This window comes from Danio rerio, chromosome 6 (genome assembly GCF_049306965.1).
Source record: "Danio rerio strain Tuebingen ecotype United States chromosome 6, GRCz12tu, whole genome shotgun sequence".
NCBI classification, from domain to species: Eukaryota; Metazoa; Chordata; class Actinopteri; order Cypriniformes; family Danionidae; genus Danio; species Danio rerio.
The window spans coordinates 5,032,501-5,057,555 of record NC_133181.1 but is presented as its reverse complement, the minus strand read 5'-3'; the positions used below and the strand labels follow the sequence as shown (position 1 = coordinate 5,057,555).

Sequence of the window (25,055 nt, the reverse complement as noted above, 5' to 3'; positions counted from 1 at the left end):
GGTGGATGTACACATTAAAACAGCTTATAGGAGGAGTTGGAGTTCAAGCTCCCCCTTCATTGGAGCCCAAGTGGCTCTGCAGTGAGCAGTGTCTCTGCATTTTTGATACAGATGTAATTTCAGGTAAATCGAATTCTTGTTCTTGTTTTGTTTGTTCCTTTAGATATTCTCTCTTTGTATTCCCTATATTTCTATAAAATAAAAAAAATAAAAATAAAATAAAAATTACAAATACTTTCCTTCTTAGACTTTACAGACCTGAAACTTGCCTACAGCACTTATTCATTGTTGCTCTTATAGTTGTGTAAGTTGCTTCCTTGTCCTCATTTGTAAGTCGCTTTGGATAAAAGCGTCTGATAAATGACTAAATGTAAAATTTAAATGTCTATATGTCTCTGTTATATGCCTGTGTAAAGACATGAATTGTTCTGTTAAAAGTAATTTGTTAAGTCAAATGAGTTAAATGTTAATGTCATATCTGCAAAAAATGATTTTCTTACTTAGATTTTTTTTGTCTTGTTTTTATTCCAAATACCTAAAAAATCATAAATCAAGAAGAATTTTCTAGACAAGCAAAACATATTGTCTTGTTTTAAGAAATAATATGCCTAAATTAAATGAGTTTTTCCTTAAAACAAGCTAAATAATCTACACATGGGGTAAGCAAAATAATCTTGTTTTTCCTTTTGACATAAGATTATTTTGCTAAACCCATTGGCAGATTATTTTGCTTGTTTTAAGGGAAAACTCACTTAATTATTTCTTAAAACAAGACAATATGTTTTACTGTCAAGAAAATGCTTGTTGATATAAGAATTTTTAGATATTTGGACAAAGAAATAAGACAAAAAAATCTAAGTAAGAAAATCATTTTTGCAGTGGACCTACTTTTTTGTTTACTTTGTTGTTGTTTTTAACACTTCACTGATTAACAAAAGTTGCTCCTATAATTTACATGAAGAATCATGTCGCCACTAGCTTGCATGGTTCAGGATCTGTAGAGCTGTGCATCGATGGATTTGCTCTTCAGTGTTTGGACTCTCAGTAGTGATTATTAAACCACACTGAACTGAGCTAAACTGAATTGAACTTAAACACTGAAAACTAAGCCAAATTGTTCCAATTACTATGATCTTCTATGTGAAGCTGCTTTGACACAATCTACTTTGTAAAAGCGCTATACAAATAAAGGAGAATTGAATTGAATCATGTGGAGTAAAAAAGGTGTATGAAATCTCTGATCTGAGATGCTGCCTGACCTGTGTGAGTCCAGAGGATTTGAGCAGCTCCTGCGGCGAGTGAGTGGCATGAAGAGACAGAGAACGCAGAAGCAGCATCCTGCTGTACACTGTATTACGCACCTGTCGATCAAACCACAAACAGCCAATCAGGAGAGACCGAGGAGAAGGCAGCGGGACAGTTGACAAATAACAGTCAATCACAAATTCACAAAAAAGGCAACAGCACTAATATGTGTATTAAATCTAGGAATATTCAATTTCATTAATAATATTACAAAGCTTCTATTAATTTTAGAGCTTGTTAACAAATATGCCATTGGAATTTGCACAGCTGATATCATGATATTGTGCAAAATGTGCATAAAAACAAATTCATGCAATTAATAGCCAACATTTGTTTACATATTAAACAGAATGGTCCCAAACAAAGGGCTCATAAAACAGTTTTAAAGGGATAGTCAACCCAAAAACGAAAACTTCCTGTTAATTTACTCACCCATTGGTCATCCAAGATGAGGTGACATTTCCTTCAGTAAAACATTAAAGCAGATTTTGATTCATATAGTGGCAGGGAATAGTGATAATTTTTTTAGATTAAAAAGTCAGGGGACGCAGTTTGGTGATTAACATTGGTGAATGTGTCTCCAACCCTTGCACATTTGTCATCAAAGCAACAATCTGACTACATTCGCACATGCTGAGTTACTGTAAACAACGTTCAATTTCTTACACAGAGCGAGCATTTCACTTTGCAACACCTGAGTGTGTCACGAAGAGCCATAACTAGTGATTTGGACTCATTTGTATGTTTATTTTTAATATAAAAAAAAAACGTAAACATTGACTGCCATTATATAAATCACCAAAAACCCCAGATTCAGCTCAAAATCTTGTTTAATCTTCTACTGAGGAAAGAAAGTCACCTACATCTTGAATGACCTGCAGGTGAGCAAATTACCAAGCAATTCTCATTTTTGGGTGAACTATCCTTAAGTATTCATGCACATTACATTCATAAAGAAAAGATAGAAAGCAGATGACTTATATGTTCCTTACCTCCTTCTTGAAGTTGAGGAAGTAGTTGGTTTGGTCGATAAGGAAGATCTCCAGAGCCGAGCGGCGGAGGTTGTACCTGCGCAGGTGAATTTCTCGGATCTGAGACAGAGGCCATTTAAAGTCCTGACCGACACCTAAAAAAATACACAACCTCACTAAAATCTCTTTCCTCATAGGTCTGTCATGATAAACACTTCTTTTTGTGTGATATACTGTCACAGAAACTATTGTAGCAAATGATATTGTTGTCATTTAAACAGCAATGTATGCTACTGCATAATGATTATTCATTCATTTTCTTGTCGGCTTAGTCCCTTTATTAACCCGGGGTCGCCACAGCGGAATGAACCGCCAACTTATCCAGCAAGTTTTTACGCAGCAGATGCCCTTCCAGCCACAACCCATCTCTGGGAAACATCCACACACACACATTCACACACACACTCATACACTACGGACAATTTAGCCTACCCAATTCACCTGTACCGCATGTCTTTGGACTGTGGGGGACACCGGGGCATCCGGAGGAAACCCACGCGAAGGTAGGGAGAACATGCAAACTTCACACAGAAACGCCAACTGAGCCGAGGTTCAAACCAGCGACCTTCTTGTTGTGAGGCGACAGCACTACCTACTGCGCCACTGCCTCGCCCCATAATGATTATACAACAGAATAACAATGAAATTAGGATAAAACCTTCTCATTCTTCAGGTTATTTAAACGTTCCAATACGTTGACACTGGTGAAGCAGAATATAAATGTTCCTGTAAAACGTTATTTGTGAATGTGTGCCATTTTGCATCGTCACTTTAGAAATACCAGAGTTTCTCTCAACAGTATGGAGATGGAAATCGGTGTATTACTCGCTATTGGAAAAAGCGCAACGGCTAGCATGGATTTCTATGTAGTGCCTCAGCCAATCATGTAACAGCATTAATGTCTCTCGCAGCATTCCCTACCTTGATTTCTCATAAAAATACCATTTTTACCAAGGTAAAACATACATACGATTCCCCATGAACATGTAGTTTAGTGAAAAACATGTTGAAGATTAGCAAACAGCCTTTTGATTGATTAAATGGCAAGATGTTTCCTCACAAAAGCTGTTTATTCAGTGTAGTGACGCCTCTCCTCTATTGACATCCATTCAAAATAATCCACCTTTGGTCCCATATACTGGTAGACCAGAAGCATTAGCATTAGTCGTTACGGCTAATCTTTTCCAGCTCGTCATCTATTGGCTTTGGAATTACTTTTAAAACAGAGCTCATTTCGTCAGTGGTTTTCAGGTAAATGGAAAAAAAAAATTTCCTCAGCTGTCAGTTCTTAAAATAGTTCGCTGAGCTCGCTGAAACCCCCTGCAGAGATTTTTATAAAACCATGATGGTCGATCTATATATAAAAATTGTGTCATCGAATGTTTTGAGGCCACGTTCATGCATGATAGGTCGATATACAGTATATTGATTATTCTGACAGGCCTATTTCCTCAAAGACTTGATATTCAAACTTCCTCCTGACCTTCCTCTTTCTCTGCGCTGCTGTCGTAGAAGTAGATGTGTTGAGTTGTGAGCTCCAGTCGACCAGGATAAACATCCACCACCGTCACCAGTTCACAGTCCTCAGAGATCACTAGCTTCTCCTTCTGACCCGCCTCTTCTGAATCAGCCCTGCAGAAAGAGCAGTTTTAAAACTAAATCACACTTCTATTCAGTAAAAAAAAAATATATATATATATATTCATGACAGTAAAGGCATTTATAATGTTATAAAATAGCTAAATATAACAAACTTTCAATTTATTATACTGCATATTATGCAGCACGACTGATATCAACAGTTTCATGGTCATCAGATAAGCACTTCAAAATGATTTCACACTGAAGACTGGAGTAATGATGCTGAAAATTCAGCTTCGAATTAAAAAATTGACTGAATATTTTTATTTTATTTTTTAAAGTAAAAATATTTAGCTGTTATCACTTCACATAAGATTTCATTTGTTAAAATTAAAGTTGCTGCATGTACTGTAAGTTTCTGACTCCTAAAGCATAAAAATACCATTATATGTTTGCAGTATTTCAGAAACATGCTGAACATTCTTGTTTATGTGAAAAAGAATGCTGAAGTCAGATATTCTGCTTTAAAAATGTGTTTTCCGTGCTGGAACGCTGTTTTTGTTTTGGTTCTTTTAACCCGCCCAATGCCAATTTAGCCAATTATATTGCAGCACCCCGGGCTGCCTTGGTGGAAAACCGCATATTTCATTCATTTAGTCAGGAAGGCTCTCAAAGTATGTATCTGTGAAGGAAATGCGACCTCTGGTGGATAATAACAGACTCCAAAATGAGACGCAGATTCAGAGTTCCACATGAGGTTATTAATTAGCAAATAATATAAATATTATTAACATAAACATAAGGTGAGCAGGTTACATTGTAACCCCGTGTCCTAAAAACAGGCTACATGATAAGATCCAGTGATAAGCAATAGCTGTTTGCACCAGACGAAACACGACAGAAATTTAAATAGTCATTCAGAAGCACAGAATATGCACTCACTCACGCAATGGTGAGGTTTAATCAATACTAAACCTCTTTAACATTATTAAATGTTGATGCTGAATCACTGATATGTGTTGGTTTGCACTGAGTCTCAGTTCTGAAGTTCAATTTTAGATGGTGTATTTTATTTTCAAGATCTGAGGTGAATATCTGCTGCTGCTTTCAGTAGTTTGGCAATAAATGTCATGTAAATGGCATTCAAACTCACATTATTAGCATTTAACACTGAATAAAGCACGTGAGCTGTACCTGAGGTGATCATTGTCAATTTTCTGTTGTTCAGCTGCAAGAAATAGAAGCTGTTTCTAATATATCAATTTGAGGTGTTGGTTTATACAAAAACTCTTTTAATATTTTAAAAACTTTGCTTCTGTCGAGTGCCATTGCTTTTATTTAAAACATGGGTTAAATCAGCCTTTAGGTTTGATAATTAGACTCGGTCCTGTCCTCAATCTGGCAACCTGCGCTTGCTTTTGTTTTGATCCAGCAATGCAATACCTCGTTAGCCACTGGGTGTCAAACTTACATACTGCACATTTAAATAACAACATTAGTTATGTCTTCAGCACTTGCAAACACAAAGATCAAAAGTCAGCATTGGCTAACATGATCAAACTACGAACTATATAACTACTTGCAATAAATGCTAGAAAAATAACATTACATTCTAATAAATATACACTACATGACAAACGGTTTTAAACATCTAAGTGGTGTTTAACAGAACAAATATTTCACAAAACCTTATGTTATTGTGGAAATATAAATTTGTATCATCTAATTTCAAATTAACAATAATCTACGTATAACTAAAAAGTTATATTCTCTGGTTTTTAATTATATTATTTCATTGACATGCCAGCTAGGAGGGTCATTTAACCTTTGTCTTTCTGATTACAGGCTAAGCCAAAGTAATGCAAACTGTCAGTTTCACAGCATGGGGTGTCTATTGTTTTCTCTTTTCGATCAACTGGTCAGGCGGTTTCTGTCTCCAGAACATGATGAGATCAAGGCCTGAAAGAGCAGTTTACCCTGCCGACCACAACTCTTAATTTGCATGCTTTGTTTAGCCATATCCCCTCCTCCTAAGAACACAAAATAGACATGAAATCTTTGCCTTAATTCAGACTTGTGTGAGACTTGTGAGAGACTTGTGAAAGAACTTGCAGACTGCGGACCTCTAGTAGGCTCTTGCAGACACATGGACATCTTAAAGACGCTGTATGACTGCAGATTAACCAACACGTCTCAATAAAGGAATTCTGCTTGTTTCGAGTCTCCTGGACTGGGTTCTCTTCTCTTTTCACTCATTTATTTTTTTACAACATTATATATTTCTTTTGGAGAATAAAAAATAGGTCAGTATTATTAGCCCCTAAAGAATTTTTTATTTTATTTTTTGTTTAGATTTTTGCCAAATTAACCTAACTTACCTAGTAAACCTTCGTTAAATTGCACTTTAAGCTGATTACTAAGATCTTGCGAAACTGAAATGAGCTATTAAAACTACGGTGTTTAAAAATGTGTTGAAAAAAATCATCTCTCCATTAAACAGCACACTTGTATATAACTATGTTTCACTCTGTCCCCTTATAGTTTTTAAGGTCAGGCTTGTTTCAGGGACTGGCCAATGCTCCTGTCAGTCAGCTGTGAGACTCACTGATTGGCTGATGCAGGATCCTCCTCCAGGAGCTCCAGAATGTCGTCCTCCAGATCACTGACCTTCACCTGCTTCACCGCCTCTAATAACAGCGACTCTGCGTTCACCTGCTGGTGCTGCACACCTGGAGAAACACACACACACACACACATATACACAAGACAAATTTCAGCAAATGACAATCACTCAGTCATCAATGGTTCATAAATGGCTGTTTCTGAGTGTGCACGTCTAACCTAGGTTGTCTCTCAGGGCACTGGCTTCCCTGTGGGTGTCAAAGTTGTAATTGCGCACCAGTTTGAGTCGCATGCGGGAGTAGTTTTCAGCACTAGAGAGCTTCCAGTGTATGTCCTTGAGCTGCCTGCAAAACACAACCAGAAATGATCAGAGAAAATACTCTAATCAATAAAAATCAAATAAATCAATGTACAATTATTAATATTGTTACCTTTATTGTACGCTTTTTTTACTGTAGTTAGTGTGTAACGTTTCTCTTTGCGCATAAGCAATATCTGAAGTTACAATGCTCAATGTTTAATACAAAGGGAGATCATTTCTGTAACACGATTCGGGTTTTAAGGCCTACAACAAACGGCTGATAAGGACTATAATGAGCTTCTTGCTTGGTTTGTGACATCACAAATACAAATTTGCATAAACCCCACCCCCCGGATGTGATGCTTTTGAACAATGTCCAATAGACATTAAGCGAATCAAAACACGCTGAGCCAGCTGACCAATCCCAACGCACTATGCATTTCTGAGGGAGGAGTTTCAAAGAACAAGGAAGTCAACAAAGAAGCTGCGTCCCAAATGGCACACTATACACTATGCACTTACACACTCAACAGTATAGTATATGTGTGTAGAGTCGTCCCAAATGGAACACTGATGTTTTTACGAAGCGGAAATTCATACTGTTTCCCTGATGATGTTTGACGGTTGCCAAATCGGTGAAATAAATGACCAAACTTTCAAATAATACCTGCTATGAGTATGACCGCATTCACCATCGGGAGGCGCTATAATCACTCTCGTAGGAGAATTTTGCTTTCACCATCCAAAATAAATCAAGTTATCCAACATGTGCGCCCGATAGCTCCGCCCCTTCCGCTACATGAGTAAACCTGCGGTGGTTGAGTGCGTGAAGTGTCCGCATCAGAGTGCATCATCCGGATAATTAAAGTGCACTTATTATATTTAGAGTTTTCAGGGGGAACACAGTACTTACACTATTTATATTACAAAATGGCTTAAATGAGTGCATAAGTATGCGATTTGGGACGCAGCTAGAGTTTTTTTTTAAGGCACAGCATTTACTTTTCGCCACTAGAGGGTGTGCTTTCACAACAAACAAAGGCATAGATTGATAGAATGTGGAATCATGGGAGTTGTGGTCTTTATCATCCTACTAGACACAGTGGAATGAACCGGCAACTCCAGCATATGTTTTATACAGTGCATGCTCTTCACATCCAATACCCAAACACCCACACCCACACACACTACAGCCAATTTTGTTAGTTCATCCAATTCATCTATAGCGCATGTGTTTGGACTGTGAGGGCAATCGGAGCACCCAGAGGAAACCCACGCCAACATGGGGAGTACATGCAAACTCCACACAGAAATGCCAACTGGCCCAACTGGGACTCGAACTGGCAACATTCTTGCTGTGAGGTCATAGTGCTGACCACTGACCCGCCGTGTTACCAATGTGATTTTTCAAATGAAAAAAAATGAATCATGAACCCTTCACGGTGCTCCTCATAAACACAATAATGCTTTCAAATACAGCTGAACGAGCAGTTCTGTAAACTGGAACACCCCTGGCGCAACTACAATCTCCCCCTGCTGTGTGTGGTGTTCAGAAATGCTCACTTGTCCACCCATGGTCCTCTCTCACAGAAGAGTCCTCTGCGCGCCGCTCTCCACTGTCTGAGGACGCCGCTGTTCTGTGTGTGCATCTGCTTCAGCATGCTGTTGTACCGCAGGTTCTCCTGACGCCCTCGACGGCTGAACGGCTCCACAAACTGCTCCTGGAGAACGCAGAATGGGAAAGTGTTTGCAAGTTAAAGGTCTGATAGAATCTGCATTAAATATGAAGGGGATTCAATGTCTTTTAAACATATAAAAGTCCCCTACACTGCATAAAATGCTTTTCTTACTTAAAGCTATGTCTTGTTTCTAGTTCAAATATCTAAAAATTCTTGTATCAGGAAGTTTTTTCTAGACAAGCAAAACATACTGGCTTTTTTGAAGAAATAATATGTGAAAATTAGGTGAGCTTTTCCTTAAAACAAGCAAAATAATCTTGCTAATGTTGTAAGCAAAATGATCTTATGTCAAAATGGAAAAAGTATTATTAAGTATAAGATTTAGCTTTTATTAGACTTAAAAGTTTTTATTTGATTGAAAAAAAATACAGTAGAACCAATCATTTACAGTTGAAGTCAGAATCATTAGACCGCTTGTTTATTGTTTTTCCCAATTTCTGTTTAACAGAGAGCAGATTTTTTTAACACATTTCTGAACATAATAGTTTTAATAACTTAATACTTAATATACTTCTATACAGCTTAAAGTGACATTTAAAGGCTTAACTAGGCTAACTAGGTTAACTAGGCAGGTTAGGGGAACTAGGCGAGTTATTGTATAACGATGGTTTGCTATGTAGACAAAAAATAATGCTTAAATTCTTAAAGGGGCTAATAATTTTGTCTTTAAAATGGTTTATAAAAAATTTAAAATTGCTTTTATTCTAGCCGAAATAAAACTTTCTCTAGAAGAAAAAATATTATCAGACATGCTGTGAACATTTCCTGAATCTGTTAAACATCATTTGGAAAATATTAAAAAAGAAAAAAAAATCAAAGGGGGCTAATAATTCAGTATTTAACTGTATTTAATTAATTTAAATGAGCTTTTCTTATTAATTTTTTTTTTGCTAAATGAAATGAAAAGTAGATATTTTTAAATTTACAGTTTAATGATAAATTATTAGCTCTCCAGTGAAACTTTAATTATTTTTTAAATATTTATCAAGGGCTTTTTAAAAAATGAAAAATAAATTTTAATTTCTAATAACCAAGTTGTTTAGTTTTTTCCATGGTGAAAGTAAATAATATTTTACAAAATAGTTTAAAGGCTTGACTAGGTTAACTCACCACATGATTGCAATTATAACACTTACCTTAAAAAATATACATATATATATATATATACATATATATATATATATATATATATATATATATATATATATATATATATATATATATATATATATATATATATATGTGTGTGTGTGTGTATGTGTATATATATATATATATATATATATATATATATATATATATATATATATATATATATATATATATATATATACACAGTTGAAGTTTTTGAATTTTTATTTAATTTTTTAAATATTTCCCAAATTATGTTTAACAGAGGAAGGAAATTTTCACAGTATGTCTGATAATATTTTTTCTTCTGGTGAAAGTCTTATTTCTTTTATTTCAACTAGAATAAGAGCAATTTTTATTTTTTAAACACCATTTTAAGGTCAATATTATTTTCCCCTTTAAGCTATATATTTTTTCCTGATAGTCTACAGAACAAACCATCGTCATACAATAACTTGCCTAATTACCCTAACCTGCCTAGTTAACCTAATTAACCTAGTGAAGCCTTTAAATGTCACTTTAAGCTGTATAGAAGTGTCTTGAAAAATATCTAGTCAAATATTATTTACTGTCATCAAGGCAAAGATAAAACAAATCAGTTATTAGAGATGAGTTACTAAACTATTATGTTTAGAAATGTGTTGAAGAAATCTTCTCTGTTAAACAGAAATTGGGGAAAAAATAATTCAGGGGGGCTGATAATATATATATATATATATATATATATATATATATATATATATATATATATATATATATATATATATATATATATATATATATATATATATATATATATATATATTTTTTTTTTTTTTTTTTTTTTTTTATTATTATTATTAAAAACTGATTTTATTTAAGCCGAAATGAAAATAAATAAATAAAATTCAGCAAAAGAAAAATAAATAAATAAATAAACAAAAAAATTATAATAAAAAATACTGTTAAAATGTCTATGCTGTTTATAATCACTTGGGAAATATTTCTAAAATAATTTAATTTTCATTATATGACTACTAATAATTACTTCAAATGTACTTAAATTGAATGATGTGAATATATTTAAAAATAAGATTTTTTTTCTTTTTTTAATGCTGAATGAAAGCATGCAGCTCTTTCTTTGGTACCTGAAAGCGTATCTTGCTCTCTCCTCGGTCTCGGTCCCGGCGGTGCAGGTTGAGCATGAAGGCTTCATAACAGTCTTTCCAGTAGAGAGCCATGTTTTCATGACCCTGACTGAACGTCTCAATCTCATACTGCTTCATGTAGGGGATGATCTGACAAAACACATGCACAAAATGCAGATTTACAAAACTCAGGAAATGACGAACAATGCACACCATTCTTACATGAACGTGTAAGTAAATATATACTATATCACTAAATGTCAACTTAAGCTGAATACTAGTGTTGTGATAAAAAATAGTAACATTCTACCCGTCATCATGGCAAAGATAAAATAAATCAATTATTAGAAATTAATTATTAAAAATAGTATGTTTAGAAATGTGTTGAAAAAAAATCCTCTCTCATTTCTCATTGGGAAAAACATATAATAATTTAGGAGGGCTCATAATTCAGACATCAACTGTGTGCTATTTACAAAAAAACATCCTTTGAAAGCTGTAGATTTCTATTAAGGATGATGTAAAAGTCTCTTACATATTTATCCAGATAGACCCTCCACTCGGGTGAAGTGACGTACTGCTGGAAATCCTCGAAGAAGGACGGGCTGCCGTTGGTGTTGGGGAGGGACGGCAGATGCAGCTCCATGTACAGCAGCTTGTGGATTTTGGACAGGAGAGTTCGCAGGAGAGGCACTAGAAACGAGTACGTGTCCTCGATCCGCTCCTCGCTCAGTGAACGCTGCAGGATTCCCTCCACACGGCCAAGGAGATAACAGGCCTCGTCCTGAGAGTTGACCGTTTTCGTCTGCAGGATGCCGTTCAGCTTGGCTGTGGCCATAGCACACACCTGCCCAAGTGAATTAGTAAAGGGTTTTAGTACTGGATCATGTCTTTGAGTAACAGTAGCAGTATACAATGCTGTTCTCCAAGGTTTGGAATTGATTTTTGATTTTTGTATTTTTTTTTACAATTTTTTTCAACCACATGAATAAAGTCAGGCTTGTTTTTTCTCATACCTAAATTTATTTATTAAAATTATTTGCAATTTTGAGAAAACATTTTTTTTATTAAATTATTTAATTAAATACCTTTAATTTGATTAATAAAATAAAAAATTAATAAAAAATACAGCAAAATGTGAAATCAGAATTACAAGAAAACACAATTTTGCTTTGTAAGGTAAGTAAAGGTAACTTAAAAAAACTTTAAAAATTGCAATTAAAAACGTATTTTTTTATTTTCACCATATAAAAAAGTCAGTTTTTTTCGCCCCTCACAATTGAATATACTTATTATAAATATTTGCAATTCTTAGAAAAATTTTGGAATTACTTGTATTTCAAGTATTTGTAAGAATATTTTCGAGTATATATCAAATTTTTTTTTTTTTATTGCAAATTGTGAAATTAGATTTACAAGAAAAGCCTTTGTTTGTAAGATAAGTGGAAACTCTTCTAAAATATTTTTGAGAATCACATTTTTTTTAAAAAAAAAAGGTATTTTTTTAAATAATTATTGTGACATAATTGTGACATCTAAGCTTAAAATTGCAAGATATTGTAGGAACCGCAGGATAAAATCTCTTTTAGCTTTGTATTTTTATTAATTTAATCAAATAATTTTTATATATTTCATTTAAGATAATCAAAACTGTGAGAGGTAAACTTTTAATTGTGAATGAAAAAATTTTTTTTTCTCTCCTTAAAAAAAACTGAATCAAAATGGTTTCCAGTACTTCTATACTTTTGATCAATTAAATCCATCCTTGGCTAAATAAAATAAACGTCATTAAAATATATATTTTAATTATATATATATATTTTTTTTTTATTTTTTTTTTTTAATGACTTTTTTTATTTAGTCGATGGATTTATATATATGGATACATTTTTATATATATGGATATATTTATATATATGGATAATGCATACAAATACAGCACTGAAATGAGTTCTGCTGCCTGACCTGTGGGTCTTCCTGCGCCATGAAGCCGAGCAGCAGCCGCAGCCCCACCTGAGAGAGCTGCAGCCACTGTGTGCCGGATGCGTACCACACCATCAGCCCGTCCATCAGGGTCACCGTCTCCTCCAGAAGCTTCTCCGTCCACAGAGCCGGATTCACCAGACCCTCCGCCTGCAGGAAATCCTGCACCACATGCAGGAGGCGCACCGCGTTTTCTGTGTGCTGTGGCAGGGTGACCGCCGACGCCTCACGGTTATCCGTCACAGCCCACTCCAGCATCCTCTCCATCAGACTGCACACACACACACAAGCTAACCATAAAAACTGGTTTAGACTAATACTCGTGTTTGTAGTGATTATAGATGTGTGATAACGAAGAATGTCAGAGAAGAGAAAGCAACACTACTACCTCAGAAAGTGAACAGCCATGTTTTACTGTTGCATAAAACAAATCAAATCATTTGACAATGCAAAACTCATTGCAATTCTATTAGTATTTATTTATTAGTGTTAGTAAATAAATACTAGAGAAATGGTACAATTCAAGATAAAAAACAAAAACAAGGGCAAATAATTCCTGATTCCTCTTCTTTTAGGCTGTGAATTAGTCAGTTATACGCTATAAGGGAACTAAGCTTTCTTATAAAGATAAGCACATGTATGTGTGTGACAGAGGTCGCGTTAACCGAATATTTTCCATCATTGACGGATGTTTTTCAGCAGTGACGGAAAAATCTGAAGGTGATGCGTCAGTTTGAGGGATTATGCTGAGGGTGATCTATTGTAATTTGTAGTTAACTGTAATTCCCACTCCTGTCCAGCTGATGGCGATTGCCCTTGTTTTGTCTCCTCTTTGTCACCTCTGTGTAGCTGCAAAAATGTCACCGCAGCTGAGTGTGAGAAGTTTCTTTAAACGGCCAAATAGTTGTGAAATGAATAATAAAAGTGAAAAAAAGAGGAAGTGATGCTGTGGAGGATGAAGAACAAACAGACACAAATCCTCAGTCGCCGACAGCTGTTGTTACGGGCCAACCAAGCGGCAGTAAGGAGGACAGGTGGTTTGGAGTGCGTTGTGAGCACCATGCACTACTGAATTCAGAGAGGTGCTGAAGGAGCGCGTGCTGTGGTATTTTTCCCCAGTGAAACGAGTGCTTGCAAGACCGGGAAATCCCACATTCAGAGAATCCAGCAAACTTCTGATCACCTCCTTAGGAGAAACAGTGGCGTAGCGGACGGGCCCGCAGGGCACGCACCGCGGGGGGCCCCCGCGTGATTAGGGGGCCCCACGTCGTCGCGATTTTCAATAATTGAAAATCCACCGGCAACCGCAATAATCAAACTCTTGGGAACAACTGTGGTCGGAACCAAAGTTCACACGTCTGTGTTCTCTGAACACCTCTCAAGCGGTGGACTACTCCATTCTGATTGCTTGCCGCCAATGTTGCGAACTTAGCGACTTTGTCACTAGATTTAGCGACTTTTCAGACCCCCCAGCAACAAATCTAGCTACTTTTTTGTGTTTTATTGGAGATTTTTAAACTGTCATTTGACCATACTGTACCGTCCCTACTCTTCTCAACGAGCTGCGTGTGATGCTGCCGGCCCCTCCCCCTCCCCCTCCCCACAGCACTGACAGGCGGCCCAGTCAGTCCTCTACAGCAGCCTCTCCCACCTGCAGCCCGAGAGCAGATCACCCCTCTGCGTACCGACGACAAATGATTTAGCACAGGCAGTGTGAAGGTATTTCCCTTGTACAGTCAAACCGATCTACTTCTACTTTATTTTAACAATTTAATTGGACCGTTTCTTGTTCACAATCACAGATATTTTAGTGAGTTTCTGAACTTGTCTGAGTTTATTACATATGAGAGATTACTGCACATTCACTACATATCTATAATGACATACTGTATTCAAACAGCAATAAATCTAGTTAAATAAACATGCTTATATGAAGTGTAGTGCAATTATAAATACCCCTTTATTAACCATAGGCTGTTAAACAAACAGAAACGGTAAAACGTGATGACGTCAGTGATATGCAAATTGACGTGTGACGTAATTAATAGTCTTGTTACTCGATGTTCTGTGATTTTTGCAAAGGGTTATTTTAATAATTTTCCTTATTTTTCTGTCTTGTGTTGGACATTAAAACATCTTTTAAGTAAAATATCTTACAAAATAAAAATAAAAACACACATTTTGTATGTACTACGATCATTCACATGTGTACGATTCCTAAACCTCTGCAGAACACTGTATCTGAGCTATTGATTTTATATTTCTAGTGAAAGGATGTCAATTATTAAATAAAATTGCAAAAAGTTAAGTACAGTAAAAACCATAGCTAACAGTGATTTTATTTTAATATAAAATATCAGTCTTAATTAAAGGAATATTTCACTTAAAAATGAAAAATCCTCTATTTACTTAGCCTCAAGTGGTTCCAAACCATTATAAGCTTCTTTCTTTTGATAAAAAGAAAAATCCAAAAAGGAGAAAAGAAGATACTTTGAAAAATGTTGAAATACCTGTACAGAAAAAAAAAATACTATGGAAGTCAATGGTTACAGGTTTTCAGCATTCTCATTTTGTGTTCACAGAAGATTGAAACTCATAAAGGGTTGGAACAAGTAAAGGGTGAGCAAATGATGACAGTTTTGAGTTTTGGATGAACCAAACCCTATAAGTGTAGATTGTTAAATAATTTCCAGCATTAAAATATTCAGTTTGTGCTTTCGTTAAATAAAACTGTAATCATTTCAGTGTATCTGTATATAGCTGCAGTGAAGGATAGGCTGTGGTCTGACCTGAGCTTGATGTGGTCGACTGGCAGCAGCAGCTCATTGGCAGTCCCCAGTTTGGTGAGGGCGGAGAAAACCTGTCCTCTGTCCAGCCAGGCGGAGTCATCGGAGCCCTCCACCCCTCTCCACATCACACACAACACCACCTCCAGCAGGACACGCGACAACTCCTCCTCTGTGCGCTGCACATGCACACACACACACACGCACACATTTAAACACCATAAACACCCTTATGACTATTTTTTACATCATCAAATTACTTTTCTAAACAACATTATTTTTATTTAAAGTGATAGTTCACCTAAAAATGGAAGCAAAAGCTACTCTGTGCACTAGTATCTTGCAAATTAACTAGCAAAATATTATATACGGTCATAGCAAAAGCAAAAGAAATTAGTTATTAAATCTATTATATTAACAATAGTGTTGCCAAACAATAACCAATCACTTTCAAAATAAAAGCCTGTTTTGACCCAATTTGAGTGTGTTTACTGTGTATATTTATTATCTATAAATAAAAATAGATGCATTCATACATTTATTTTGAGAAATGTTTTTTTTATATATATTTAGATAGAAATTATACATGTATATGATACTAATTATATATAAATTTAAATGTAATATACATCGTTTTGTTATTATGTTTTTGCATCTACCACATGTATATAATGAATAAATATATTACACACACACATGTTGTGTCAAAACTCTCTTATTCAATAATTTTTTTGCCCAGTACAACAACAACAACAACAACAACAACAACAAATAACGTGACTTCTAATTGATCATTTGGTATCATAAGTGGCTTATATGAAAGGCAAATGCCTCTAGATTGACCACAATAATATATGATCATGCCTTGATTATTAATGATTTAATTAGGACAGTAAGGTCTGACTTTACTTAGACAAAAGTCTTGTCACTGAACAGAAATAATGTCCAGTATAGAATATAAAGTCATGCTGCAGTGGAGACAGAATGAATATTGTGTCTGACTCCATCATGAGCTTGGAGGACTGCATCCATACATCTCTGCAATGACTCACATCACTGATTAATAAAGTCATCTGGAATGGCAAAGAAAGCGTTCCTGCAGGACTCCCAGAGTTCATCAAGATTCTTTGGAATCTAGTTCAATCTAGTTCAACATTGGGGTTGAATGGAACCCCAAACCTTGTTTTTTTCTTCACCAAACTTGACTGATTTCTGTGAGAATCTTGGCTCCATGTGGGTTCTAGTAGGTCTTCTGCAGTATTTGTGATGATTGGGATGCAGTTCAACAGATGATTTATCAGAAAAATCAACCTTCTGCCACTTTTCCAAATGATCAACTAGAAGTATTACTTGTTGCTCTTACAATTATATTATATTATATTATATTATATTATATTATATTATATTATATTACATTATATTATATTATATTACATTACATTACATTACATTATATTATATTATATTATATTATATTATATTATATTATATTATATTATATTATATTACATTATATTATATTACATTACATTATATTATATTATATTATATTATATTATATTATATTATATTATATTATATTATATTACATTACATTATATTATATTATATTATATTATATTATATTATATTATATTTATTTATTTATTTATTTATTTTAATAAACACAAGCTTTTCTTATGGAATTAATTCATTGTGATTATTCTTTTGACAGTACCAGCTTAAAAATGTGTGGAAAAAAAATTATCTCTGTTAATAAGCAGTTGGGAAAGATTTGATAAATAATTAAAACTCAGAGGGCTAATAATATTCTTTACAACTATAGAAATTCACTACTCATTATTAGTTACTTTGTGTTAAATGGTGTAAAATCCTACAAAACAGTAATTGTATTAAGTGACGCATCACAACCAGTTCTCCAGACTCACCTCGCTGTTAAACGACTCCCCCAGGGACACGTTGTCACTGAACAGGAAGTTGTCATCGTTGAGAGAGGAAGCTCCAGGGAACGGTTTGGCGTTCTCCAGAGGCGATGGCGTGCTCTGCATACTGCCAGGAGTCTGACTGCCGCTATCCCCGCGATCCAGCTGGGACAGATCCAGACTCAGCACTCCTGCTTTCCCTGGCCAGGTTTTAGGTGTGTGTGCTTCCACCGGCGTGTCAGACAGAGACATGAGCTCTCCGTTATCCAGGCTGTCTATAGACCTGCTGTCTGAAACACTGTCCCGCTCTTCGTTCAGCCGGTTTACGCTGTCTCCCAGAGGCCTGCGCTCCAGAGGCGGCTCCAGGCGGTTTCCTCCGCTGCTGCGGCTCAGTTCCAAACTCCCCAGACTGGCAGCGTCACCACGACCTGAACCTCCGTCACTCCCGGGGCTCCGGACAAACAGCCGCATCAGAGTTCCCTGCCAACACACCTGCTTGGAGATCTGCAGCGCTGCGTCCGGCTGAGACTGAAGCAGTGTGTACAGCTGCGCAATAATAAAACATGCAGGATTTAATTATATCTATGATGTGTTTCTCTGATTTTTGATCACGCTTTACAATAAGGTTTCATTAGTTAATGTATTTACAAACATGTACTAATACTGAACAATACATGGAGAGCAAATATTAATCATACTACATATACACTCACCGGCCACTTTAATAGGTACACCTGTCTAACTGCTCGTTAACGCCAATTTCTAATCAGCCAATCACATGGCAGCAACTCAATGCATATAGTCATGTAGACATGGTCAAGATGATCTGCTGCAGTTCAAACTGAGCATCAGAATGAGGAAGAAACGTGATTTAGGTGACTTTAAACGTGACATGGTTGTTGCTGCCAGATGGGCTGGTCTAAGTATTTCAGAAACTGCTGATCTACTGGGATTTTCCAGCACAACCATCTATAGGATTTAAAGAGAATGGTCTGAAAAGGAGAAAATAACCAGTGAGCGGCAGATCTGTGGGCGCAAATGCCTTGTTGATGTCAGAGGAGAATGGCCAGACTGGTTCCTGATAGCTGATAGAAAGGCTACAGTTACTCAAATAACCACTTGTTACAATCAAGGTCTGCAGAAGAGCATCTTTGAACCCACAACACGTTTAACCTTGAGGTGGATGGGCTACAGCAGCAGAAGACCACACCGGGTGCCACTCCTATCAGCTAATAACAAGAAACTAGTACTAGTAAGATGTACCTAATAAAGTGGCCGGTGAGTGTATACATAAAATCATACTATATGCAGTAGTTCAACATTTAAATAAATGCATTATTAAAAACTAAATTCTTGCTTGTTAACTCAGTGCATTACTAAATGTTAACATGAACAACTTTATTTTCTTTACTTTCAATACTGTAGTAAATGTATTGTTCATTGTTTGTTCATGTTAGTAAATACATTAACATTTACTAATGCAACCTTACTGTTATTGTTATTTAGCACACATAAGAGTTGCAATACAACATTATTTCACAAACTTCTGTAATATTATTTAACAATTTCATGTGTTTTACAACTGGCTCGTTAGCGGTTTATTATTAAAATGTATTAATACCTATAACGTATGATCTTATTATACATCTCTTATCCTACCCAATACTATCTTACTAACTATTACTAATCAGATAATTAGTAGTTAATTGAGCTAAAAGTCTTAGCTAATGATTTATTATTGATTTGTTAACCCTCTCAGGTTCAAATTAAGTTTTAGAAACAGGTAAAATCTGATATTTGGGGAAAATTATCATATGGGGCAGTACAATAGAATCCTGACTTTTTTTAGAGAGACCTTAACATGCGGTAATTAGACACTGATGACTGAATATGATATGAACAGTAACTTTTTATATACAACTTTTCAAACAATGTAACAAATTGCTTTTCAGTGGCAGAACAACAACAAAAACAATACGGGATCCAAATCCAATATCTCAAATCCTCATTGAGTAGGTCATGTTTCCAAGTCACTTTGTCATGTGGTACTCCAATAAACAGTTGTTGTCTTTTGTAAATAGTTTTTTTGTCTTTTGTCACTGTTTGTTGCTAATGTAATTTGTATAATGATATTTTGGTGGAAATTATGGTTGTTATAGGGAATATGCTGAAGTATGCTAATAGGACTTTTAATTTGCTAGTAACCTGGGTGAAGCGCTTCAGGTGAACTGAATGCCATTGCAAAATCGGCGTCTGTTGTCTTTAAAAATCAGCGATCTCCACTGGAGTGATATCCAATATAAAGTGTGTCTCAGATTGTAAAAGAAGCACTGCATTAAATTACATTTACATATTTTAAAATAAAGCAAAAGCTTTTTAACAAGCAAATGATTCTATCTGACGTATTTAAAAAATATATACATTTAAAAGTTTTATTTTTTAAGTTTTTATTTTGCTTTTAATGTTTACAATTTAATATTTTTAATTGTTATCATTATAAACTGATCATCACAATTAAATATATTACTATAAATATTGTGAAATGAACAAGTTACCAAGTTAATAAGTCACATTATTATTATTAATATAAAACAATAATATCTTTGTGTGTGTGTGTGTGGGGGGGGGGGGGTTGTGACATATCAGGACACAAATCTGTATAATGACATGGGTATGACACAGGTATAACAAAAAGGAGGTGTAAATTGAGGACATTGGTGACGTCCTCGTTTCTCAAAATGCTTATAAATCCTACAGAATGAGTTTAATCAGAGAGTAAATCTGCACACAGTCTCCTGTGATAGTTGGGTTTAGGGGTGGGGTAAGGTAAGGGCAATACAATTTATGGTTTGGACAGTATAAAATGAATGGAAACCTATGTAATGTCCCCACTTTTCACAAAAACAAACATGTGTGTGTTTGTGTGTGTGTTCGTTCCATGGAACTTGGAAACTGGAAATTTTTTTTGCAGGACTTGTTTTTGCAATAACGCTGAGAACCCTTTTGTTTATTAATTGATTTTACTAATAGCTGTGATGTGCACATGATAATGATAATGAAGATGCTTTTACCCTCTTGCATACAGTCAGGCGAACACTTGGCCCGGCTTTATGTGTGAGCTGAACCACAGCCATCAGATCTTTATAGTTCACCACAGTATCTGCAAGACAAAGAGAAAAACACTTCACAAATTCACTGTGACTCTATCACCAAACAGTGTTCTCTGCAAAAGCAGTATGCGCTGGATGATATTTGTATATGCCAAACATAAAACTGCTTTCAAAAGTTATCAAAATTCCTAAAATGAACATAAATATCGATCAGTACTAGTAAAGGTTTGTGCAAAAAAAAGGGATTGCTAACATGGGTGGTTTAAAGTGTTAAAGTGTGAATGAGACTGACCAGTAGACAGCACTTGGTGAAGGAGGCACTTGATGAGGGTGGAGGTGAGGTGCAGGTCGGAGAACAGCAGACTGAGGCCTGAATATCCCACATCCCTCAATCGCAGCCGCTGCTTGCTCTTCTCATACACACGATCACACTTCAGCATCCGCTCAAATAACTGCACAGACAGAAAGACAGAGGGACTAGATTCACCCTAATGCAGAGATGCCCAAACTAGAGCCAGCAGGCTGAAGTTGGCCTATGGCAACCTTTAAGTTGGGCCACCGTCTCATCTGAGAAGAGAGGGAGAATGATGGAAAGGTTGGGGCAAATGCCTTCAACAATGATGAACATTTCTAATTTTAACGAAATGTTTTGTTTATTTGTTTAATCGTTGAGCTACAAAAAAGCAACTGAAATGAAATCTGTCAATTCAATGTTAAAGAATGTGAAAATGTAAAATCAAGGCAATGCCAGGTGCATCTTCACTTGTGTATTCAGCAATGAACCACATTGTGCTATAAATGAGATTATGTTTTTATTGTAAGGACTTCCGTAAAAAATTATATATATATATATATATATATATATATATATATATATATATATATATATATATATATATATATATATCAATCAATCAATCAGAGGTCGCGTTAACCGAATATTTTCCATCATTGACGGATGTTTTTCAGCAGTGACGGAAAAATCTGAAGGTGATGCGTCAGTTTGAGGGATTATGCTGAGGGTGATCTATTGTAATTTGTAGCTAACTGTAATTCCCACTCCTGTCCAGCTGATGGCGATTGCCCTTGTTTTGTCTCCTCTTTGTCACCTCTGTGTGTCTGCAAAAATGTCACCGCAGCTGAGTGTGAGAAGTTTCTTTAAACGGCCAAATAGTTGTGAAATGAATAATAAAGGTGAAAAAAGGAGGAAGTGATGCTGTGGAGGATGAAGAACAAACAGACACAAATCCTCAGTCGCCGACAGCTGTTGTTACGGGCCAACCAAGCGGCAGTAAGGAGATCAGGTGGTTTGGAGTGCGTTGTGAGCACCATGCACTACTGAATTCAGAGAGGTGCAGAAGGAGCGCGTGCTGTGGTATTTTTCCCCAGTGAAACGAGTGCTTGCAAGACCGGGAAATCCCACATTCAGAGAATCCAGCAAACTTCTGATCACCTCCTTAGGAGAAATGTTTCCTCACTACAAAACGCTGGCTGAAGTGGGGCTACCCAGATAGCAGGTAGTAATCGGCCCGAGCTCGGCTGCCCTTCGGTGGCTCCGGCTCGGCGAGAGTTATCCGGGCCGAGTATGGCCCGCAGCTCGCTCTCGCACATGCGTTTGTGATGCAGCTGTAAAGCACTGGCCCGATTCCTGTTAACCATATCTGGCCCGAGTCTGTCTGTAGAGTCCGAGCAGCTTCTGGCAAGGACTCTTCAGAGTGGCAGCAGAACGCGGCTTCAGCCTCCAGAACAAATTTAAAACTGTCACGAGAAGTCAACTTTCCGAGGCAAAGACAGAATTATATGACAACTGCCTCTGCATCAGTTTCTCTTGATTACGCACAGGCCAGCACCCAGTTCAGGTCGACGCAGGAGAAAGATAAGAGTTAAGGCAGATATGAGTTTTTGTTCATTTGTCAAATAAATAAATGAATAATTTAGCCCATATGCTCGTCGTGCAAGTTCATTATTAAAATATGAATGAAAAAGGCGATTAGAAAATATGCAAATTAATAGACGGTCAATAATAGATTATGACGGAATTTTTACAACCCTCTCCGTCAAAATGACAATGACAAAGTCTAACGTGACCTTTGATATATATATATATATATATATATATATATATATATATATATATATATATATATATATATATATATATATATAATTATTAGTATGATTTTAAAAAAATCAATTTATTTTTAAATATTTATATATATATATATTTATTTTTATTTTTTTTTTTTTTTATAATTCAACAATTGATACATGTTACATATTCAGTCACCTGTCACACCAAGAAAATTCAACTAAGAAAAACAACGTATAGCAAACATATATGAAAAATTACGGTTGTGGTCCCTTTCAATGTACATATTCATTCATTCATTCGTTTTCCTTTCGGCTTACTCCCTTTATTAATCCGGGGTTGCCACAGTGGAATGAACCGCCAACTTATCCAGCAAGTTTTTACGCAGCCGATGCCCTTCCAGCCACAACCCATCTCTGGGAAACATCCACACACACTCATTCACACACACACAACAGACAATTTAGCCTGTACCGCATTCCTGCGTCTTTGGATTGTGGGGGAAACCAGACCACCCAATGGAAACCCACACGAATGCGGGGAGAACATGCAAACTCCACACAGAAACGCCAACTGACCCAGCCGAGGCTCGAACCAGCGACCTTCTTGCTGTGAGGCGACAGCACTACCTACTGCGCCACTGTGTCTCCCATCTACATACTCATTTATCCTAATTTTAGATGTTGCCTCTGGCCCACAAATCAAGGGTCTTCATAAGAAAAAGTTTGAACACCCCTGATCTAAAGCATCTTATTAAACATGACAATATAGTAATAATGCACAACACTAATAATGATGGACAACATATAAGGGGTATGCATTTTAAAAGATGACAATACTAATTCTATTCATTTTCGTGACAATCAAAATTAAACATCACAAGCTCAAGTGCACCTTGAAGATGAGCTCGCGCAGGCGGTCTGAGTGTTTGTTGCTGAGCAGAAGAGCGTAGCAGGACTCTGCGGCTCCGGGTTCGAACAGCAGCAGAAAGAGCTGATCCCGCGCTGCACTGGTCTGAAGCAGAGTCAACAGCAGATCCAAGACCCCACACAACTGCAAACACAGACACACACGCGCACACACACATGCACGCACACACACACACACAAGCGCACAAATACACACACACAAACTGTCACTGAGAGTAAACCCCACTCCAGCTTCATGCTTAATTCATGTTTAGATAAGTGATAAGAGCAGGAGACACACCAGAGGAGACAGCGCTGAATGAATCGGCGGGGCAGTAAATCCAGTTTGTGGTTAAGTACATTGAGGTTTAGGAATAATTAAAAGGGAGAGAGATAGAGGACGTCTGCTCCACTGATTAGAAAGGGCAGATCAATAATAACAATAAAGGAGAGTGCTTTTTACTGAACACACACACACACACTCACAAACACAGAAATGAGGAGTCAGTAATTACATTTTCATCATAAGATTTGTGCACAATTACACACTTTCAAAATCAGCTATTCAGTGGTTGGACTGCAGGACTACAATGCTGTAAAGTTGGGTTGAATGTCTTCTCAGGTGTGACTCGCTGCTTAGTAATGATAGTTCATGCCTTCTCACGTAGACCAATTTCACTCAAAAAGTGACTCAGACATTTTAATTCATTGTAGTGTTTTCTGTGAGCAAGTAAACAAGATGATTCTCACATCATTTTAAAGCAAAAAACACTGGGCCACAAGATCCAGTTCTCAAAAGTCTTGTGCACAAATGTTCTCTGTGTTTTCAATGACTTCTAATTTTTAGTTTTTCACTAACCACGCATAAACGTTTCTTTCTCAAAAACACAAACACATACAAACATGCTGCTTAGGTATTATTGTAGCCCAACGTATGTTGTTTACAGTTTTATCACACTTTAGCCATTTATATGTTTTTAAGATACTGAAAACAACACAAATGTCAGTGCATGTCCAAACTTCTCCAGAGCCCCAAAACATTCTCAGACCCCAGAGGGTTAAACACTGCAAATCAGCTTGAACAAGGTCAAAATTAATGTGTTAATAAAGAGTAAATGCACATTTAACAGCACTAAAATAATCAAATAAAATGCATAACGAGTGTGCTTGAGGGCTGTATTCGTGGAGAGTCACACACACACATACATATATATATATATATATATATATATATATATATATATATATATATATATATATATATATATATATATATATATATATATATACAGGGTTTTACATTAACACTCGCCAAACCACCAAATGCAGGTAGATTTCAGCTCTGGGGTGTTAGACAGACCCCTCCACTAGCCACTATGGCTGGTTGGAAATCTGCTACAAAGTGTAGTTTTCTTAATAG

General features: G+C 36.1%; 1 protein-coding gene across 6 annotated transcripts in view; it reads right to left on the bottom strand.

Moving 5' to 3' along the window:
- nbeal1 (neurobeachin-like 1) overlaps positions 1 to 25,055 on the bottom strand; it is a 121,748-nt gene that overhangs the window by 30,802 nt on the left and 65,891 nt on the right. For all 6 annotated transcript variants that reach the window (XM_021476984.3, XM_021476985.3, XM_073953561.1 and 3 more), the window contains 14 exons: positions 23,622 to 23,780; positions 20,931 to 21,090; positions 20,600 to 20,688; positions 17,535 to 18,074; positions 15,610 to 15,785; positions 12,803 to 13,091; positions 11,373 to 11,684; positions 10,838 to 10,987; positions 8,404 to 8,561; positions 6,759 to 6,883; positions 6,523 to 6,646; positions 3,820 to 3,968; positions 2,298 to 2,431; positions 1,260 to 1,361 (listed from right to left, as the gene is read on the bottom strand). In XM_021476984.3, coding sequence (XP_021332659.2) covers positions 1,260 to 1,361; positions 2,298 to 2,431; positions 3,820 to 3,968; positions 6,523 to 6,646; positions 6,759 to 6,883; positions 8,404 to 8,561; positions 10,838 to 10,987; positions 11,373 to 11,684; positions 12,803 to 13,091; positions 15,610 to 15,785; positions 17,535 to 18,074; positions 20,600 to 20,688; positions 20,931 to 21,090; positions 23,622 to 23,780 — 2,667 coding nt within the window. The remainder of the gene's footprint in view (positions 1 to 1,259; positions 1,362 to 2,297; positions 2,432 to 3,819; positions 3,969 to 6,522; positions 6,647 to 6,758; positions 6,884 to 8,403; positions 8,562 to 10,837; positions 10,988 to 11,372; positions 11,685 to 12,802; positions 13,092 to 15,609; positions 15,786 to 17,534; positions 18,075 to 20,599; positions 20,689 to 20,930; positions 21,091 to 23,621; positions 23,781 to 25,055) is intronic.